The following is a 21,868-nucleotide window of genomic DNA, read 5'->3' as shown; positions in this document are numbered from 1 at the left end:
CCAGGCTAGAGGCAGGGTCGAGGGCTGAGTGAAGGCTTTTTCTCTTAGGCTCTAGGGGCAACCAGAAGGTCAGAGCAGAAAAGAGACCTTGCAGCTCCGTCGGTATCTGCTTAACCGCCCGTTTCCCAACCTCCTCTGTTGGGCCTTCACCTTGATTGTGGAGTAGAATGGGGACTGAATTTCTCCAGGACTGAGCGGGGGTGGGGGTTTCTGTATCCTCAGGGCCAGCTGTGCACTAACTATGCTGTTGTTGTTTGCAGGTTTTAGCAGTCCGTACTTCAAACAGATCACTTTTTTGTTCTCTTAATGGAACATCATTGGCCACCTGGCCGATTTGAAATGTGAGGGAGACTAACCCTGTACAGCAATGGTTTGCAAGTTAGAACACCAAGTCTATGGGCATATTCAGAGCATTTGCTTTGAAAAATTAATTTTTCTCTAATTTGTGCTAAACTGTCACTTGATCCCTATTTAGAGAATGCCATCATTTTAATAATTTGGTACTGTTTTGCTGGTAAAGGCAGAGATATGTAAACAGAAAGATTTTTTTCCCCTTTTATATGGGTTTCAAAAAAAGTTCAGAATTTTCATTTGCAGCACTTTATCCTTTTTTCTTTGACTGTTTTCTCTGTTGCAAGCAAAATGCCATTTGGTTCAAGTTGACATTAAGCACATTTCTGTTTGAGGAGCCAATGACTGTGATCTTTAGATAGACTGATTAGGTTTCTTTCTCCAACAACAGTTTGTGCTATGAAAATGAGTAGGCAGTTTGACTCTGTGGAGCAGGCAGTGGGCCTTTCAGGATTCTTTTTCAGCAGGGACTCAAGTGACTTGGGAAGATTGTACTGAGTATTTAGATGCCCCTTCTCTCTATGGGTAAAAGCATATGCTCTGTGCCTGACTATCCATTATGTAGTTTTATAATTCATTCATTGAGCGTCTGCCACATGCCAGACAGAGTGTCTTACATACGTCATCACATCTCATTTCATCCTCACAGCCACCCCGGGAAATTGTTATGTTATGAACACGTAATATTCCCTCCACTCTTCAGATAAGGAAGCTGAAGTCCAGGTGGAAACATGTCTCAGCGGTCACACAGTTGGTGCCTGTTGATAGCAGGGCTCAGCAGATCTGTCCACATTTTTCAACTGCAATACTTTGCCTGGAAAATGAACTAGCAGGAAAGTTTAGGAGATGAGGCTGGGATAGCGTTAGAGAGCTTTGAATTTTACCCTAAGACACCACACCTTGGATTTATTTATTAATTTGGTACCTATTTCAGTTCAGTTCAGTCACTCAGTCATGTCTGACTCTTTGTGACCCCATGAACCGCAGCACGCCAGGCCTCCCTGTCCATCACCCAGAGTCCACCCAAACCCATGTCCATCAAATTGGTGATGCCATCCAGCCATCTCCTCCTCTGTTGTCCCCTTCTCCTCCTGCCCTCAATCTTTCCCAGCATCAGGGTCTTTTCAAATGAGTCAGCTTTTCTCATCAGGTGACCAAAGTATTGGAGTTTCAGCTTCAACGTCAGTCCTTCCAATTAACACCCAGGACTGATCTCCTTAAGGATGGACTGGTTGGATCTCCTTGCAGTCCAAGGGACTCTCAAGAGTCTTCTCCAATGCCACAGTTCAAAAGCATCAATTCTTCAGCACTCAGCCTTCTTTATAGTCCAACTTTCACATCCATACATGACTACTGGAAAAACCATAGCCTTGACTAGATGGACCTTTGTTGACAAAGTAATATCTCTGCTTTTTAATATGCTATCTAGGTTGGTCATAACTTTCCTTCCAAGGAGTAAGCGTCTTTTAATTTCATGGCTGCAGTCACCATCTGCAGTGATTTTGGAGCCCAGAAAAATAAAGTCTGACACTGTTTCCACTGTTTCCCCATCTATTTCCCATGAAGTGGTGGGACCAGATGCCATGATCTTAGTTTTCTGAATGTTGAGCTTTAAGCCAACTTTTTCACTCTCCACTTTCACTTTCATCAAGAGGCTTTTGAGTTCCTCTTCACTTTCTGCCATAAGGGTGGTGTCATCTGCATATCTGAGATTATTGATGTTTCTCCCGGCAATCTTGATTCCAGCTTGTGTTTCTTCCAGTCCAGCGTTTCTCATGATGTACTCTGCATATAAGTTAAATAAGCAGGGTGACAATATACAGCCTTGACGTACTCTTTTCCTATTTGGAACCAGTCTGTTGCTCCATGTCCAGTTCTAACTGTTGCTTCCTGACCTGCATACAGGTTTCTCAAGAGGCAGAAACCCATCTCTTTCAGAATCTTCCACAGTTTATTGTGATCCACACAGTCAAAGGCTTTGGTATAGTCAATAAAGCAGAAATAGATGTTTTTCTGGCACTCTCTTGCTTTTTCGATGATCCAGTGGATGTTGGCAATTTGACCTCTGGTTCCTCTGCCTTTTCTAAAACCAGCTTGAATATCTGGAAGTTCACGGTTCACGTATTGCTGAAGCCTGGCTTGGAGAATTTTAAGCATTACTTACTAGCGTGTGAGATGAGTGCAGTTGTGTGGTAATTTGGTACCTATTTATTGGGCACCAAATATGTGTGCCAAACAGTCTAGGCGCTGGGGGCATCACATTGAACCAGAAGCTTGCAGTGTGGCTCTTGGAGGTCTTGAACAGAGAAATGACGTGCTCTGGCATACGGTTTACGAGGGGCCTGCTGACTGCAGTGCAGACCATCACCTGCAGAGGGGCATGGACTGTGGCAGGGTGACCAGCTTGGAGGCGACTGCAACAGTCCACACAAAAATGGGTGGGGCTTGGACCAGCATGGGAGCAGAGGTGAAAAGTTGGATTCTAGATAGACTTAGCAGGAAACACCAATGGGATCTGCTGAACAATTGGATGAGGAAATTGCTTTTCTGAGCTTTAGTTGGAACTCAGGTCAGCCTGCCTCAATTCAACTCAGTTCAACAGTTGGAACTCAACAGCCTGTGCTGTTTGATGTCAAAATTGCTCAAGTGTAAAGTCATTTCACAGTGTTTCATTTAGTGAAAAGCTTAACTCCTTTTCAGTACCTTAGCACTAGACTTATACAAGGAAAGAATACTTGTCGGTGTCCAGAGGAGGAGGAACAGAGCTCCGTTTCCCAGGAGCACTTATCATCCGGGCTGCAGTCAACCAGCCTGCTCCCTTCAAGAAGGCCACGTGCCTGGGTGGCGGCACTGGTCATTATACTCGATGCTTGTTGTGTGTCCATCTCGTAGCCATTCATAGTCCTTCCCTATGGCTTCCCTGCAGTGAGGCAAGAGAAAGGTCTTCTTAATGAGGTGTAAGCCCCGCTTCATGTTTTTCTGCACTTATTATTTCTCAGAAGCAACATCATCAGGTCCAAATCAGAAACAAGCTTCAAGTCTTGATCAAAAAGTGGAACTCCCAGCATACTGTTTGACCCTTGTAGTTAACTTTTATGGAGCTGACACCATCACTCAAAGATGGTTCTAGATATGCCAGATCTGCCAGTAACTTCAATGACTGCAGGATGTACGTTTGTATTTCCCAAGTCAATGAATGCAGCGTTGTGTTTTCTTCATGATCATTCATTACTAAGGATAGCATGGGCAGTTGGTTATACTTGTGGATTTAAACTAAGAAGCAACCCCTTACATACCTTAACTTGAAGTAGAGACTAATCACTGGGTTTCAGTTAATCATGGGAAGGAAGGCCTCAGGATCTGCCTAGAGTCTTCCTAACTACATCTTCTGGATGGACTCTAGTAGCCCAGTGAACTTGGCCATCAATTGTGTCCTACTGGGCACTTTGTCCAGTTAAAAATATGAATAGAGGCTCTCACTCCCTGGGCTGAAGACAGCAGTCGCCACAATCCCTTTCATCATTAACCTGCCCTGGAGACTGGCCCTGAGGGTCCTCCTTTGCTGGGTCAGCCACATCGTGAATCAGGCAGCCACACCAGCAAGAGATGAAAGGGCATACCTCTGATTCCCTCCTGCAGAATTCAGATGAGAGGCCCTGCCATTTTTTTTTCTTTAATTCAAAATCAACTGAAGAATCACTTGTTTTATTGTTATTCCCAGGGCTGCGTCCAAAGAGAACCCTGCGTTTGGTGCTCTGGACTGCGGAGGAGCAAGGTGGAGTTGGTTCCTCCCAGTATTATCAGCTGCACAAGGTAGGATAGCAGCCGTGGACTGCTGGGCATTTGCACATGTAATGTCAGTGTCAATGCACCAAGAGCACTGACGCTTCTGGTTTGAAAATTTCCTCTATTGTCCTGAAGACTCAACAGTACTCTGTGGTAGGCTGACCCTGGCAAACACCCCTTGCAGAAATCTTCTTCATTCAGCCCCATAAAGGAGAACACCCTGGTGAGCTGAGGAATTTTCTATGTCTATGTTAATCTGTGGCATTAGAAAGATTCCACTTGGTATTTAGCCATTTTCGTTGACTCTCCAGTTCTGCTGGGCTCATGTATGCCAGAGAAGCAGTAATAGGTTCACAGTCCCTGTTCCTATTGAGCCCACCCCCATGCCCCAAGGTCCCAAGTGCTGGTATTTGAAAGCCACATCCTAAGACCTTGAGTCAGCCAGGAGCGTTGATAATGGCCGTGGGAATGGCAGCAACCAAAGGTCTCAGACCTGGGAATGTGGAGGGCAGTATGGTTTGACACTGACCAAAATAAGGCAAAAGTGAAGCTTGAGGCAAGAAGGTGATAGTGGAAAATCATATATAGAAATACAAGACCGCATTTAAGACAGGGAACAGGGGCTCTCAAGGCAAAAGAAATAAAAGCAAAAATAAACAAATGAGACCTAATCAAGCTTAAAAGCTTTTGCACAGCAAAGGAAACCATAAAGAAAACAAAAAGACAATCAATGGAATGGGAGAAAATGTTTGCAAATGACTTGATCAACAAAGATTTAATATCCAAAATGTACAAACAACCCAATCAAAAATGAGCAGAAGACCTTATAAGACATTTCTCCAAAGAAGACTTATAGATGGCCGAGAGGCACATGAAAAGATGCTCAACATCACTAATTATTAGAGAAATACAGATCAAACCCACAATGAGGTATCACTTTACATCAGTCAGAATGGACATCATCAAAATGGCTGCAAATAGTACATTCTGAAAGAAAAGGGAACCCTCATACCCTGTTGGTGGGAATGTGAATTGGTGCAGCCACTTTGGAAAACAGTAGGGAGGTTCCTTAAAAAATGAAAACTAGAACTACCATATGACCCAGCAATCCCACACCTGGGCATATATCTGGAAAGGATGAAAATCCTTAATCTGAAAAGATACATGCACCCCAGTGTTCATGGCAGCACTAATTTACAATAGCCAAGACATGAAAAGAACCCAACTGCCAGTCAACAGATTTATGATGTGATAAGTCTGTTGACTGGCAGTTGGGTTCTTTTCATGTCTCAGCTATTGTAAATTAGTGCTGCCATGAACACTGGGGTGCAAGTATCTTTTCAGATTAAGGGTTTTCATACATACTGGAGAAGGCAATGGCAACCCACTCCAATACTCTTGCCTGGAAAATCTCATGGATGGGGGAGTCTGGAGGGTCAAACATGACTGAGCGACTTCACTTTCCCTTTTCACTTTCACGCATTGGAGAAGGAAATGGCAACCCACTCCAGTGTTCTTGCCTGGAGAATCCCACGGATGGGGGAGCCTGGTGGGCTGCCGTCTCTGGGGTTGCACAGAGTCGGACACGACCGAAGTGACTTAGCAGCAGCAGTAGCATATATACATACATACATACAGTGGGGTATTATTAGTCATAAAAAATTGACATTTGCAGCAACATGAATGGACCTAGAGAATATCATACTAAGTGAAGTATGTTAGACAGAGAAGGATAAATATTTTATGATATCACTTATATGTGAAACCTGAAATAATACAAATGAATGTATATACAAAACAGAAACACAACCACAGACATAGAAAACAAATTTACGGTTACCAAAGGGGAAAGGGAGTCAGGGTAGCGGGGGATAAATTAGGAGTATGGCATTATCAGATACAAACTACTATATAAAATAGATAAGCAACAAGAATTTACTATATAACAGAAGATATACAGAATCTTGTAATAACCTATAATGGAAAATATTCTGAAAAAAATATGTATACGTAACTGAATCACTTTGCCGTATACCTAAAATTAAAACAATATTATAAAATCAACTAAACTTAATTTTTTTTTTAAAAATGAGGGATAGGGAGATTAATGTCAAGAACAACCTTTGAGAAAGGGGAGAAGGGGCAAGATGTACAAGCGCAAATCAAGTGTTAGTGTAAAGCGGAATTCCCCAGTCAGTGGCCGTGCTCAGCAGTGACGGCTGAGAGGAGGAGCGGAATCTGGTCTGCAGGATTGCTCTCCCTGCATCTCCAGGCTGAAAGGAGCACATCTTGTAAGTTTCAGTTATCTAAATCAGAGAGAGGTCTGTTTTCCAAGTTGTGTTTATATCCTTTTTGATCATTTGACAAAGTCAGTCTCTGTTACCCTATTTCAGTTATGCAGAGCTTAAGAATGAGTTCAGGGTCACAAATTTGGTTCACTAAATATTGTTACTTTCTGTACAAAGGAAGACCATGCCTTTTGCCCAACTCTTTCTCTACTTCAGTTCTTAAGGCCTCAAGTGTTCATGGAAAATAAGATTAATTCAGATTATGTCTTTTGGTTGGTGGGTCAGTAGCATCATCTTCTCTCCATTGTAGTGGACAAGATCAGATAGGAGTCATTCTAAATCCAGCAACATTCAGTTAATATTCTCTGAGAATCTACCGTCTCAGACACGATAGTAGGCATTAGGTTTACTGTCATTAAGAAGCCTCACCCTGACCTTACTGAGACAGCTGTCAAAAGAAGGGCACCGACCACTGAACTTCAATCACAATATAATGTGTTAAGAGTGTTCTGATAAAAAATAAATCAGCGATGGAAGAGAGAGAAAATTCACGTAACCTGGGCTTCGGGAGCAGTCACAATGGACTACATGAGAGAAATGACATCTAAGCAGAGACTGAGGACTAAGCAGAAGCCAGGTAAGGGAAAAGTGTTGGCAAAGAGGAAGTGAGTCCGGAGCAGTGGGACCTCCATGCGCCAAGGCTGGAGGTACAGAGGTCACTGGACACAGTAGAGACTGACAGAGTGGCTGCTGCATCGAATGCAAGATGCCATGGGAGAAGCAAAGAAGAGAGAGAAAAAGGAGCCTGGATGAGAAGGTGCAAACCATGCTTAGAAGTTTGCACTTTATCCAGAGGACAAGGGAGTCATTAAATTATTTTTAAGAAGGAGTGTCTAGAATCTATACATATTAAAAACAAAACACCTAAAGGAACTCTTTTAAGCTCTGTCATTCTCTACTTCAAGAAAAAAAAAATTATTTAATAATAAAACTGCAATGGCTCCAGCTTGAAATTTCCTCAACCATTGAAATTCCTTAGATCTGAAAAAAAATTTTTATTTCTCTGAAGATATTGAGTTTTGCTGTAGTTTTGTAGTAGTAACATGGATAAAATTAGAAATTACTGGATTTTAAACTTCTAAGAGGTTGGCAGGTATGAACACACACACACATATATGCATATATACTCAAAGGACATGCAGTGAACCTGTTTTATCTTGAAAACATCCACGTTGCCTTCATACAAATGTGTCTATATACTGGTGGCTGGTCTGAATTGCAATTTCAGGGATCAAAAGAAGAAATTCCAGAAGGAGAAAACATAAGCCTTTTGTTTTAGGATAGCTCTTTATCTCTCCTTTAAAAAGGCATTCTATGTGTTTTACAAGACACAACCAATTCTGAAGGACTTAATTCTATACTCTTATGATTAGCATATGGATCTAAGAATTGTCAAGAGCAAATGATTTCTGGGTGGCTGAGTTTAACTTTGAAGTAACTATAACAAGGACCTCATCCCTGAGGAGTAAGTGAGTTTGAGTGAGTAGTCAGGAGGGAGGAAAAAAGGAAAGCCACCCTCCTTCATATTGATGAGAACTGCCTGACAAATACCCTTGGCATCGGTAGGAGTGATAACAAACAAGAACAGAACTTGAATTTTGTAATTGTAAAAAGAAAAGATTTGAACTTTTAAAATAACTATGCTAGCATTTTTATGATATGGTTATTAATGATCTATATCAAGGATCAGTAAGTTATGGCCTGTGGATTAAATCCATATGTTTATGTACAGACCTCAAGACAAGAATGCTTTTATGTTTTAACTGATTATGTGACTGAGATTGTATGTGGCCTGCAAGTCCCAAAATAATAAGTATCTGGCCCTTTACAGAAACGGTTCATTGATCCTTAATTTATATGATAAAAATCATAAAATATTTTCATGTTGTTTCCATACAATAATTTATTTATAACTTTGTATGACCTAAATGATAATTTTATAGATTTTATTTGGAGCCAGTTAACTGTTTTGCAGACAGATATTATTTCAATATCATAAATTCCATTACCACTCTGTTTTTATGCATTCTTATTTGGTGTAGAGTTTTACCATAAAGTTAGCTAGACTTTCATAGCATTAATTATAGAGAAAACCAGTATGCAAAAAATTTCTTCTTTTTGTATGTTTGTAAAAAATTATTATTTCTTCTTTTTTTGTTGCCCCGAATATATTCTTTTTTCATCATTACAGAATCTTTTCAACATTAAAAGTACTATAAATATTACTTCAGTGGATATGTATATAAGCTAAATTTTCATGGGAATAAAATTAATATTACCATTTATTATCCTTTTCTTAGGAAATATATCTTTGTTTATAATTAATATATTCATAGAAAAATATATAAAATTAAAATGATTTAAAATCATATGCTTAAACTTATTACCTAATTTTCAAAATTGTATTCAGATTGAGAGCTGCCTTTACTTCATAATTATGCTTTCTTATAAAGTATTAGTTCAATTTTTTAATAATTGCTAGCCTTACTTAATTGTCATGAAATATGTGAGGCCATTTGTGGTTTGCATATAAATTTTGAAACGAAAATCGAACTTTATTGTGGTATCTAAAACACTTTACAAGGAAGCAAATTCCAACTGAAAAAGGTCTATGAGCATTTTAGCAAGCATTACTAATAAATAATTCAAACAGGAAATACTGAGTTTTTCACTATATTTTGGAGTCAACTTGAATAGAAATCATTCCTGGTGTCCATCCAGCATGCCCGTAACAATTCATAGCATAAAGTCCCATAAGGGCTGTAGGGCTGTGTACATATTATTCTCTTTAAAAAACAAAAATGGCAAAAACACCACAGTATTATAAAGTAATTAGCCTCCAATTAATATAAATAAATTAATTTTAAAAAGTTATTTCACATATTTTGATAAACTGTAAACTTTTCTCTCCTAGTGTGGAAATCCTTCCACAGTCTCCATACATTATCACATGAACTTGAGAATTATTAAAATGTATATTGTTTGTACTCTATTGATTCATTTAAAAGTAACACATTTTTCAGGAGCTTCCCTGGTGGCTCAGTGGTAAAGAATCCGCTGGCTAATCCAAGAAGACTGAAGAGACGTAGGTTCTATCCCTGGTTTGGGAAGATTCCCTGGAGAGGAACATGGAGGTCCGCTCCAGTATGCTTGCCTGGAAAACTCCATAGACAGAGGAGCCTGGTGGGCCACAGTGCATCGGCTCACAAGGAGTTGAACATGGCTGTGACTGAGCAACTCACAGTGTGAGGTGTGCTCATGTGATAGAGTAGTAAAGTCCCATCAGTCGGCCAGTGGGAAATTTTTCCAGGTCCTGTAACTATTTTGGAGTACTGATGGGGGCGTATTAGGGGTGAGGCTGGTGAATTTCTTGGTGGGAGTAGGCGGCCATTGGATGTTTAGGTGAAGGGGCCACTCCTCCTTACCCTCAGCTAACTTCCTGCTTAATGCATGGCTTCACAAGAGAGGCAGACGGGACTTAGCAACTAAACAATAACAATACAATTTTCCTGCTGCTTTATTGAGGAATAATTAGCACTCAGTGATAAAATGTGCAGTTATGCTATCTAACTGTCTCATCCTCTTCTGTACTCTTCTCCTCTTGCCCTCAATCTTTCCCAGAATCAGGGTCTTTTCCAATGAGTCCGCGCTTCATATCAGGTGGCCCAACTATTGGAGCTTCAGCTTCAGTCTGTCCTTCCAATGAATATTCAGGGCTTATTTCCTTTAGGATGGATTGGTTGGATCTCCTTGCAGTCCAAGGGACTCTCAAGAATCTTCTCCAACACCACAGTTCAAAAGCATCAGCTCATCAGTGCTCAGCTTTCTTTATGGTCCAACTCTCATATCCATACATGACTACTAGAAAACCCATAGCTTTTACTACATGGACCTTTGTCAGCAAAATGATGTCTCTCCTTTTTAATATTTTGTCTAGCTTTGTCATAGCTTTTCTTCCAAGGAGCAAGCATCTTTTAGTTTTGTGGCTGCAGTCACTGTCTGCAGTGATTTTGGAGCCCAAGAAAATAAAATCTGTCACTGCTTCCACTTTTTCCCCATCTATTTGCGATGAAATGATGGGACCAGATGCCATAATATTGGTTTTTTTTTTAATTTTATTTTATTTTTAAACTTTACATAATTGTATTAGTTTTGCCAAATATCAAAATGAATCCACCACAGGTATACATGTGTGCCCCATCCTGAACCCTCCTCCCTCCTCCCTCCCCATACCATCCCTCTGGGTCGTCCCAGTGCACTAGCCCCAAGCATCCAGTATCATGCATCGAACCTGGACTGGCATCTCGTTTCATACATGACATTTTACATGTTTCAATGCCATTCTCCCAAATCTTCCCACCCTCTCCCTCTCCCACAGAGTCCATAAGACTGTTCTATACATCAGTGTCTCTTTTGCTGTCTCGTACACAGGGTTATTATTACCATCTTTCTAAATTCCATATATATGCATTAGTATACTGTATTGGTGTTTTTCCTTCTGGCTTACTTCACTCTGTATAATAGGCTCCAGTTTCATCCATCTCATTAGAACTGATTCAAATGTATTCTTTTTAATGGCTGAGTAATACTCCATTGTGTATATGTACCACAGCTTTCTTATCCATTCATCTGCTGATGGACATCTAGGTTGCTTCCATGTCCTGGCTATTATAAACAGTGCTGTGATGAACATCGGGGTTCATCGCATAATACTGTTTTTTAAATGTTAAGTATTAAGCCAGCTTTTTCACTTTCCTCTTTCACCTTCATCAAGAAACTCTTTTAGTTCATCTTCACTTTCTGCCATTAAAGTGGTATCATCCACATATCTGAGGTTATTGATATTTCTCCCAGCAGTCTTGATTCCAGCTTGTGCTTCTTCCAGCCCAGGGTTTCTCATGATGTACTCTGCATATAAGTTAAATAAGCAGGGTGACAATAGACAGCCTTGACATACTCCTTTCCCAATTTTGTACCAGTCCTTTGTTCCATGATCGGTTCTAACTGTTGCCCCTTGATCTATATACAGATTTCTCAGGAGGCAGGTAAGGTGCTCTGGTATTCCCATCTCTTTAAGAAGTTTCCACAGTTGTTATGATCCACAAAATCAAAGGCTTTGGTGTAGTCCATGAAGTAGAAGTAGATGTTTTTCTGGAATTCCCTTGCTTATTCTATGATCCAGTGTATGTTGGCAATGTAATCTCTGGTTCCTCTGCCTTTTCTGAATCCAACTTGTACATCTGGAATTTCTCAGTTCACATACTGCTGAAGCCTGGCTTGAAGGATTTTGAGCGTTACCTTGCTCCTAGTCCTATTGCCACTGCTGATTTTTCCAAATTTGCTGACATATTAAGTGCAGCACTTTAACAGCATCATCTTTTAGAATTTGAAATAACTCAGCTGGAATTCCATCACATCCACTAGCTTTGTTCGTAGTAATTCTTCCTAAGGCCCACTTGACTTCACACTCGAAGATGTCGGGCTCTAGGTGAGTGGCCACACCTTCATGGTTTTCTGGGTTATTAAGATCTTTTTGTATAGTTCTTAGGTATATTCTTGCCACCTCTTCTTAATCTTGTCTGCTTCTGTTAGGTCCTTGCTGTTTCTGCCCTTTATTGTGCCCATCTTTGCATGAAATATTCCCTTGGCATCTCCAATTTTCTTGAAATATCTCTAGTCTTTCCCATTCTATTGTTTTCCTCTATTCCTTTGCATTGTTTACTTAAGAAGGCTTTCTTATCTCTCCCTGCTATTTTCTGGAACTCTGCATCCAGTTGTATATATCTTTCCCTTTCTCCTCTGCCTTTTGCTTCCCTTTTTTCTCACCTATTTGTAAGTCCTCCTCAGACAGCCACTTTGCCTTCTTGTATTTCTCTTCCTTGAGGATGGTTTTGTTCACCCCTTCCTGTACAATGTTACGAACCTCCATCCATAGTTCTTCGAACACTCTGTCTGCCAAATCTAATCCCTTGAATCTATTTATCACCTCCACTGTATAATTATGAGGGATTTGATTTAGGTCATATCTGAAAAGTCTAGTGGTTTTCTCTTCTTTCTTCAATTTAAGCCTGAATTTTGCTCATGATCTGAGCCTCAATCAGCTCCAGATCTTGTCTTTGCTGTCTGTATGGAGCTTTTCCATCTTTGTCTGCAAAGAATATAATCAACCTGATTTTGGTATTGACCATTTGGTGATGTTCATGTGTAGAGTTGTCTCTTGTGTTGTTGGAAGAGAGTGTTTGCAATGGCCAGTATGTCCTCTTGGCAAAACTCTGTTAGCCTTTGCCCTGCTTCATTTTGCACGCCAAGGCCAAACTTGCCCATTACTCCAGGTATCTCTTTACTTCCTACTTTTGCATTCTAATCCCCTATGATGAAATGGATATCGATTTTTGGTATTAGTTCTAGAAGATCTTGTAAGTCTTCATAGAACCATTCGACTTCAGCTTCTTCGGCATTAGTGGTTGGGGCATAGACTTGGATTACTGTGATGTTGAATGGTTTGCCTTGGAAATGAACCCAGATCATTCTGTCATTTTTGAGACTGCACCCAAGAACTTCAATTCAGACTCTTTTGTTGACTATGAGGGCTGCTGCATTTCTTCTAAGGAATTCATGCCTACAATAGTAGATATAATGGTCATCTGAATTAAATTCGCCCATTCCCATGCATTTTAGTTCACTGATTACTAAAATGTTGATGTTCACTCTTGCCAACTCCTGCTTGCTCACGCCCAGGTTTCCTATTGTGTGAGTAGTATATAGCACAACTTCTTCATCCATTCTCCTACTTATGGTCATTTGGGTTGCTCCTAGCTTTAGCTGTTGTAAATAAGGCTGATATGAAATTTTTGTACAAATCTTTAGGTGAAGATATGCATTTCTTTTCTCTTCTAGGAGTAGAATTGCTGGCTCATGTGAGAGATGAATGACAACCTTTGTTAGAAACTGTCAAAGTGGCAGGAGGTTATACCATTTGACATTCCCACCAGCAACATACGAGAGTCTTAACTGCCCCCCCATCCTACCCAATATATAGTAGTATTTGTTAGACTTTTTATTTCTGACCATTCTTGTTGTTATTATTATTATTCAGGAATAATAATTTTACGAGATACAGTTCTGAAAAGTCCCCGGGAAAGTTCTGACTCCACTTCTAATGGCCATCATTGTTTCACCCTTTACTGCTTCCTTGCCTTCATTCTTTGTTCAGTCTTATGATTTACCAAGATCAAAGCCCTTTTTACCCAGCATGAGATTTGTGGAGCTATTCATGGTTGGAGTGACCTTATTTCAATTTGAAGGAACACGGAGAACAGGTTATAGAAATGCCCTCCTCTCATGACCACAGCTGACTCCCTAGAGACAGACCTCACAGCAGGGTGGGGCTACTGGAACTCAGCTGGAGCCAAAGGGGGCCTGAGGCTCCACTGGGTTTTGGGAGGGAGATTTCCCTTATGTCCCCGAAAGAGTTTATTCTAGAAAGTGGGAAAAGGATGTCAGAAAATGTTTTGTGTTATTCTTTATTGATAAAATTATTATTTTTAAAAAATATGACTTTTTTTTGGTTGAATTCAGCTTGCATTCACTGAGAAAGGAATGTCGCCACATGTAGAGGCGATATTATTGTGCTCTAGTGATTTTCAAGAGTTTACTTATCAGAGTGGAATTTAACTTTGGAATTAAAAAACATTGCAGATGATTTTATTGAATTTTCATGTCAATGAGTCAAATGAGTGTTGTCCAGATGCCATTTGCCTAATCTACTTTTCATGGGAACAATGTTACTTTCTTCTCTACTCTTAGAAGGAGAGCAGGATGTCATTTCTCATGTCCTGAAACTTACAAAGGAGGAAAAACACCCTAGACTAGCTTCAACTCTATTGCTGGCATTTTTAAATCTTTTCCATTTTAAACAAAAATATGATCTGGCATAATTATAATGAGTAAGGTAGTCTGGCCTTGAAAAAGCCTCATTACACAAAGTAATCAAATAAAATAGATTGATATGTTCTATTCTGGCATGAAAAATATTTTAACCTTTTCCTGATTTATTGCACAAACTACTGGCAATTGAATTACTGGGATTATGAACACTGCTGTGTTCTGGTAGTCATTAATAAGGGCAATATTTTAAACAGGCTTTATTAAATGAGGGATGGGATGTATGATCATTCTAAATACATTAGTTTATCCTAACTCTAGCCAACTCTAAAACAGAAAAAGTTAAAATGAATATGTATAATATTTTGTCAGAATTTCTGGTGTTGCCACGCTGAGGAACAAAATTTCCTCTTTACTTATGTAAATATATAAAAATGCCAGCTTCTTTTAGTAGTAAAGTTCTTGCCAACTTCCCAACCCACGCTGGGTTCATGTTTCACTCTAAAATAAAAGATACTTGGAAATGCTTTTGAGAATTCTTCAATGTTATTTGGGCAAATGGATTTACTTTGGCATTTTTATTTTACCAACCCTATTGCTTCCATGTAATGTTGATTTAGTTAGGGTGACATTGCTAGAGACAAAACAGTGTTGTACTCATCTGCAGCTCTGGTTATAAAAATAATAGACCTGATAGGCTCATTCAGCCTGATTGTGTCTGGACTGGGTCTCCAGAATGGCATTTCTTATGTCGTTAATGTTCCGTGCGGTATAGATGTACTAATCAGAGGTTATGGTTTCAGTCATTACTGCTGGGCTTCGATGCATCCATGTTTCTCTTTCAGTGCCTAGGTATTTGCATGAGTCTGTCAAGCACATCACAAAATTGGTTTAAATTTCATTTCTCTCAGTGTCTTTTTGGTCTGGAGCCCCATGTAGTTCCAACATTCACATAATTTCTACAGCACGCCTGGGAGCTCTTTGGGGTCTTATTCGAATTTGTGAATTTTATTTTATATTTTAAGGCAAGTGCTGTCTTTTGCATTTGTTTGCTTTCTCCTGAGAATTCCATTATGACTATGGGACTTTAGAATATTCTGTATTATATTTATATAGATGTTACGTCAGCCTGGACAGAGAGGTCAAAATATTTCCTTTGGTTTTAGGACAATCACAGTAAGCCACCTTGTCAAAGAACACGAGTAGGCTTGGACTCACCTCTTTCTTTTAACTCTTTAGAAGGTATACTTCTTGGTGAAGTTTTTATTATTTTTTTCCATATAGGAGAAAAGAAGTCATTTGAAGTAAAAAGACTACCTGTGACAACTAGAAAGGAATCTTTGATCTTGCCTACAGCTGTGGGGCAATATTTATCATATTTATCATATGACCTTAAGTCACAGGTCACAGTGAAGTCTGGCTTGAGTATTGGTTTTAGCCCAAACATGTAAAGAACCACATCCTGACTTCTCTACTATGACTACTAATCCAAATAAGGCAACCACCTTTCAAAGCTGGTTCCAAGAACACTGTGGCAAAGCCCCAAGGTTTATTGTGAATTCTTGTGGTTGGCATCTTACCTCATTTGTTCTCCATTTGTAAAACCATGACTGACTTCAGTTTGTACCCAGCCTGTGTTTTACTAGCTTACTAGAGGCTGCCTAGTAGGCACAAACAGCTTCTGCCTCTATTGCTAACCAGGTCGTGATCTGACCCGGAAGGACCCATAGCATATTTAGTGCATGAAGTTCCTAAGAGACCAGGTTGGCACACAAGGATACACAAATCTGAAGTGAGGTGTCACGCTTAGGCTCCCAAGCGACTTATGCATCACAAGAGCCTTTGGGATTAAATTGTCAGATCCCATGCACAAGTTACAGAGTCAACAAACCACTTTTGAACCACCAGCACTATTTTAATTCACCTAGGAATGTCATCTTCCCTTTGTCTTCTAAAGTGAGGGTTGGTCAGCTTTTCTTAGGGATCAAGTAGTAAATATTTTAGGTTTTCAGGCCATATGACCTCTCTATTCAACTCAGTCTTTATAGGTCCAAAGTAGTCATGGACAATACTAGACAAATGAGCCAGACTTTTCAAATAAAATATAAGAAGGAGAAGGAGAAAAAGGAGAGGAGGAAGAAGAGAGAAGAGGGGAGGAGAAAGGGCAGAAGGAAGGGAGGAGAAGGAGGTGGTCAGATATGACGTGCTGGCCATAGTATGATGATTCCTGTTATTGGGAAGAAGTTTAAAGAACTTTCTTCCAAATCTTTTTTCAATTTCATAATCACACCATTTGGAGAAAGAAGTTTGTAGCACATGATGGTATTCTAACATTTAGAGTGTCTTTAGCTAACATTTAGATTTTAATATGACTGTTATTTGCATGCTCAGCACTCAAGAGGTTTCAGTTTTTTCCCCTTGGATATTTGGCCAACAGAATACACCATTGCCAGGTCAGTCTGTCTCATTAGTCATAGCCCAGTGAGGCACACAACAAGTATAGTAAGCTGATTGGATGACAGGGTTAACATACTTCCTCAGTATTTCCTAAAGAAGAGCAGAAGATTTTATCAAGATAACTAAATATGATAACATTTGAAAATATATTTTAAATGGCATTTTTAAAATGTAGAAGCAACTTTGAAAGAAATTAACACTCTAATGTATAATATCTTGGCAGTTTTCTACTAATCCATAGCAATTGTCATTCACTGTTTAACCACATCCTAGTTTTATCCATAGATTTGCCTACTGTGTCTTTTTAAATCTGAATTATTATGTGAGAGAGAAGCTCTTTCCAGGAAACCCCAAGAACCTCATCTCTTTTGGTAATTAGTAGCCCTTCTAGAGGGAGAAGGAAATAGCAACCCACTCCAGTATTCTTGCCTAGAGAATCCCGTGGACAGAGGAGCCTGGTGGGCTGCTGTCTGTGGGGTCACACAGAGTCAGACACGACTGAAGTGACTTAGCAGCAGCAGCAGCCCTTCTAGAAGCTAGGACAAACGTAGACAGCATATTAAAAATCAGGGACATAACTTTGTTGACAAAGGTCCATATAGTCAAAGCTATGGTTTTTCCAGTAGTCATATACAAATGTGAGAGCTGGACCATACGGAAAGCTGAGCACCAAAGAATTGATGTTTTTGAACTGTGGTGTTGGAGAAGACTCTTAAGAGTGCCTTGGACTGCAAGGAGATCAAACCAGTCAATCCTAAAGGAAATCAACCCTGAATATTCATTAGAAGGACTAATGCTAAAGCTGAAGCTCCAAGAGTTTGGCCACCTGATTTGAAGAGCAGACTCACTGGAAAAGCCCCTGATGCTGGGAAAGATTGAGGGCAGGAGGAGAAGGGAGTGACAGAGGATGAGATGGTTAGATGGCATCACAGACTCAATGGACAGGAGTTGGTGCAAACTCCAAGAGATAGTGAAGGTCAAGGAAGCCTGGCGTGCTGCAGTGCATGGAGTCACAAAGAGATGAACACGACTTAGTGACTGAACAGCATAAGTCTTTCTAGAAGTTTGTCCTCTACTCTGGCTGCTGCAGTTTTTGTATACTTCTGCTAGAATAACACATAACCATTGAAAAATGGTCTGTTGATGATGGTTTGAGGAATGAATAGGCAGAACCAAGCTAGCAGGGCTGCCAGCAAGGTCAGTGCTAGAAAGCAGATACTGGATGGTGAGTTTACTTGGGACTCTGAGAAGGAGTGTGCAGAAGTCACAGTAGGTAGTACTGAAACTGTGTTACTTTCAGGACTAGAGATCAAACAGGGAACTGAGAAGCAGAATCATGGGACACAGCTGAGAGCACAGCCTGAGTATTGCCCGTAGTCCTTTGTCTTTCTCTCTGGAACTCATCCCAGTAGGTCATTCACATAAGTATTAACCCAAGTCCTGTGTTGTCTTAAAGATACCACTTCTCCCCTGATAGAGTAGATTATGGTCTGGCTTTCTAGCTTGCTTATCAGTTAGGATATAGCTATAATTCCTTCTGACTCATCTATTTGTGTTAAAAGCATAAAGATATAATTTTTTCCAAACCAAACGATTAGAACTCTCATTCCTTATTTTCTTTCAGAAGATCTCACTCTTGCATCGTCTTATCAAATGCTTGTACTGCATTTAAAATTATTCATTCTGGAAGCTGAGGTTACCCCTAGCAACCAGCAGTTTGCCTAAACTGCTTTGGTTTCAGAGTTCTCTTAAAGGAGAAGTCTCAGAATCAATTGCTCAAGAGCTTTTATACCCCACACAGCACAATGTATGTAGACAAAAATTCGAATTTTTAAAACTTACCAAAACCTTTCAAAGGAGGTTTAAACTGGTTTCATAACATGAGTTATTTTGAGGCTAGACAGAATATTCATTACTAGTTTAAAAAAGAGTCTAATTTACTTTGAGAAATTTCTATAGTTTCATTTAATGAAACTCATCCTCATGAAAGTACACATGATCCTATCTTCAGTTCAGTTCAGTTCAGTCGCTCAGTCGTGTCCAACTCTTTGCAACCCCATGAATCACAGCACGCTAGGCCTCCCTGTCCATCACCAACTCCCGGAGTTCACTCAGACTCACGTCCATCGAGTCAGTGATGCCATCCAACCATCTCATCCTCTGTCATCCCCTTCTCCTCCTGCCCCCAATCCCTCCCAGCATCAGGGTCTTTTCCAATGAGTCAACTCTGCATGAGGTGGCCAAAGTATTGGAGTTTCAGCTTCAGCATCAGTCCTTCCAATGAACACCCGGGACTGATCTCCTTTAGGATGGACTGCTTGGATCTCCTTGCAGTCCAAGGGACTCTCAAGAGTCTTCTCCAACACCACAGTTCAAAAGCATCAATTCTTCAGTGCTTGGCTTTCTTCACAGTCCAACTCTCACATCCAAACATGACCATTGGAAAAACCATAGCCTTGACTAGACTGATCTTTGTTAGCAAAGTAATATCTCTGCTTTTCAATATGCTATCTAGGTTGGTCATAACTTTCCTTCCCAGGAGTAAGTGTCTTTTAATTTCATGGCTGCAATCACCATCTGCAGTGATTTTGGAGCCCAGAAAAATAAAGTCTGACACTGTTTCCACTGTTTGCCCATCTATTTGCCATGAAGTGATGGGACCAGATGCCATAATCTGAGTTTTCTGAATGGTGAGCTTTAAGCCAACTTTTTCACTCTCCACTTTCACTTTCATCAAGAGGCTTTTGAGTTCCTCTTCACTTTCTCCCATAAGGGTAGTGTCATCTGCATATCTGAGGTTATTGATATTTCTCCTGGCAATCTTGATTCCAGCTGTGTTTCTTCCAGCCCAGCATTTCTCATGATGTACTCTGCATATAAGTTAAATAAGCAGGGTGACAATATACAGCCTTGATGTACTCCTTTCCTCATGAAAGTACAGATGACCCTATGTTAAATACTTGTAAGTTTGCATTTCAGGAGACTCTGCAGGTATTCACTAACACCTGGGGTTGTGTGATGCACCTCCAAGCCCATCCCTGGCATGACTGGATGGTATTTTCCCCTCCAAAGCTCTGGAAGACTTTATTATGCCCCACAGAACTAAATGGGAGACAATAAAACTGTTATATCCTTTGAATTGAATAGGAAAGGTCAAAGGGAAAAGAATGCAATAGTAGAGGAGGAAAGTGCTTTTTGAAAATTGTTCAATTTTTCCATATAAGAGAAAATACTTTGTTCCTTTTAATAGATCTGGAGATGCAACACTAGAGATTTTTTTTGGTTAGACTTACAGAGAGAAAAGAAACAATCAAGAATTTTGAGAGATCCTATTTCCCAAACAAATATGTACTATGTTCTTACTATTTACAAGATGTTATTATAATCACTTGCATCTGTATGATCATTTGTAAGTCTGAATACTTTTTCATAGACACTGGTAATAGTAATGACCCTGGCAGTTGTCAGACCATGTACTGCTTTCCTTATTTGATATTTGAAAAAATAAGGCTCAAGAGAGTGAAAAAAAAAACCATGTTACACAGCATGGACATGCGCTCCAGAGCCTGAACCTGAACCTAGCTCTTCTGTCTCCAGACTTGAGCCATAATCATTTCTCTGTGTACTTACATATAGGATTTACATACATTTGTGTGTACATTTATCTGCTTGTCACAGTCTGAAGCATATACATACCAACTTATTAGGCATGCTGGACACAAAAGCTTTAGCATAGTCAGTGAAGCAAAAGTAGATGCTTTTCTGGAATTCCCTTGCTGGCTCTATGATCCAACGAAAGTTGGGAATTTGATCTCTGGAATTTGATCTCCTCTGCCTTTTCTAAACATAGCTTATACATCTGAATGTTCTCAGCTCATGTATTGCTGAAGCTTATCTTGAAGGATTTTGAGCATAACCTTGCTAACATGTGAAATGAGCAAAATTGTACAGTACTTTAAACATTCTTTGGTATTGCCCTTCTTTGGGACTGGAATGAAAACTGACCTTTTCCAGTCCTGTGGCCACTGCTGACTTTTCCAAATTTTCTGACATATTGACTACAGCAATTTAACAGCATCATCTTTTAGGATGTGAAATAGCTCAGCTGGAATTCCATCACATCCACTAGCTTTGTTCGTAATAGTGCTTCAGAAGGCCCACTTGACTTCACACTCCAGGAAGTCTGGCTCTAGGTGAGTGACCACACCGTCATGCTTATCTGGGTCTTTAAGACAGTTTTTGTATAGTTCTGTGTATTCTTGCCATCTCTTCTTAATCTCTTCTGCTTCTGTTGGGTCCTTAACATTTCTGTCCTTTATCATGCCCATTCTTGCATGAAATGTTCCCTTTATAGCTCCAATTTTCTTGAAGAGATCTCTAGTCTTTCCTGTAAGGAGTATGACAAGGCTGTATATTGTCACTCTGTTTATTTAACTTATATGTAGAGTATATTGTATGAAATGCCAGGCTGCTTGAATCACAAGCTAGAAACAAGATTGCCAGGAGAAATATCAGCAACCTCAGATATGCAGGTGATACCACTCTAATAGCAGAAAGCAAAGAGGAACGAAAGAACGTTTTGATGAGTGTGAAAGAGGAGAGTGAAAAAGCTGGCTTACTACTCAACAGTCAAAAAACGAAGAACATAGCATCTGGTCCCATCGCTTCATGGCAAACAGAAGGGGGAGAAGTGGAAGAAGTGACAGATTTTATTTTCTTGGGCTCCAAAATCACTGCTGATGGTAACTGCAACCGTGAAATTAAAAGACATTTGCTCCTTGGAAGAAAGCCATGAGAAAACCTAGACAGCATATTAAAAAGCAGAGACATCACCTTGCCAACAAAGGTCCATACAGTCAAAGCTATTGTTCATTCAGTAGTCATGTACCGATGTGAGAGCTGGACCATAAAGAAGGCTGAGTGCCGAAGAATTGATGCTTTCGAACTGTGGTTCTGAAGAAGACTCTGGAGAGTCCCCTGGACTGCAAGGAGATCAAACCAGGCAATTCTAAAGGAAATCAACCCTGAATATTCATTGGAAA

General features: G+C 40.0%; 1 protein-coding gene across 6 annotated transcripts in view; it reads left to right on the top strand.

The window, feature by feature from the left end:
• CPQ (carboxypeptidase Q) overlaps positions 1–21,868 on the top strand; it is a 560,676-nt gene that overhangs the window by 430,584 nt on the left and 108,224 nt on the right. For all 6 annotated transcript variants that reach the window (XM_019974049.2, XM_070802866.1, XM_070802863.1 and 3 more), the window contains exon 6: positions 4,073–4,164. In XM_019974049.2, coding sequence (XP_019829608.2) covers positions 4,073–4,164 — 92 coding nt within the window. The remainder of the gene's footprint in view (positions 1–4,072; positions 4,165–21,868) is intronic.

This window comes from Bos indicus, chromosome 14, assembly GCF_029378745.1.
Source record: "Bos indicus isolate NIAB-ARS_2022 breed Sahiwal x Tharparkar chromosome 14, NIAB-ARS_B.indTharparkar_mat_pri_1.0, whole genome shotgun sequence".
Classification (NCBI taxonomy): domain Eukaryota; kingdom Metazoa; phylum Chordata; class Mammalia; order Artiodactyla; family Bovidae; genus Bos; species Bos indicus.
The sequence above is the reverse complement of the archived record's forward strand: the minus strand, read 5'-3'. Positions and strand labels throughout refer to the sequence as shown.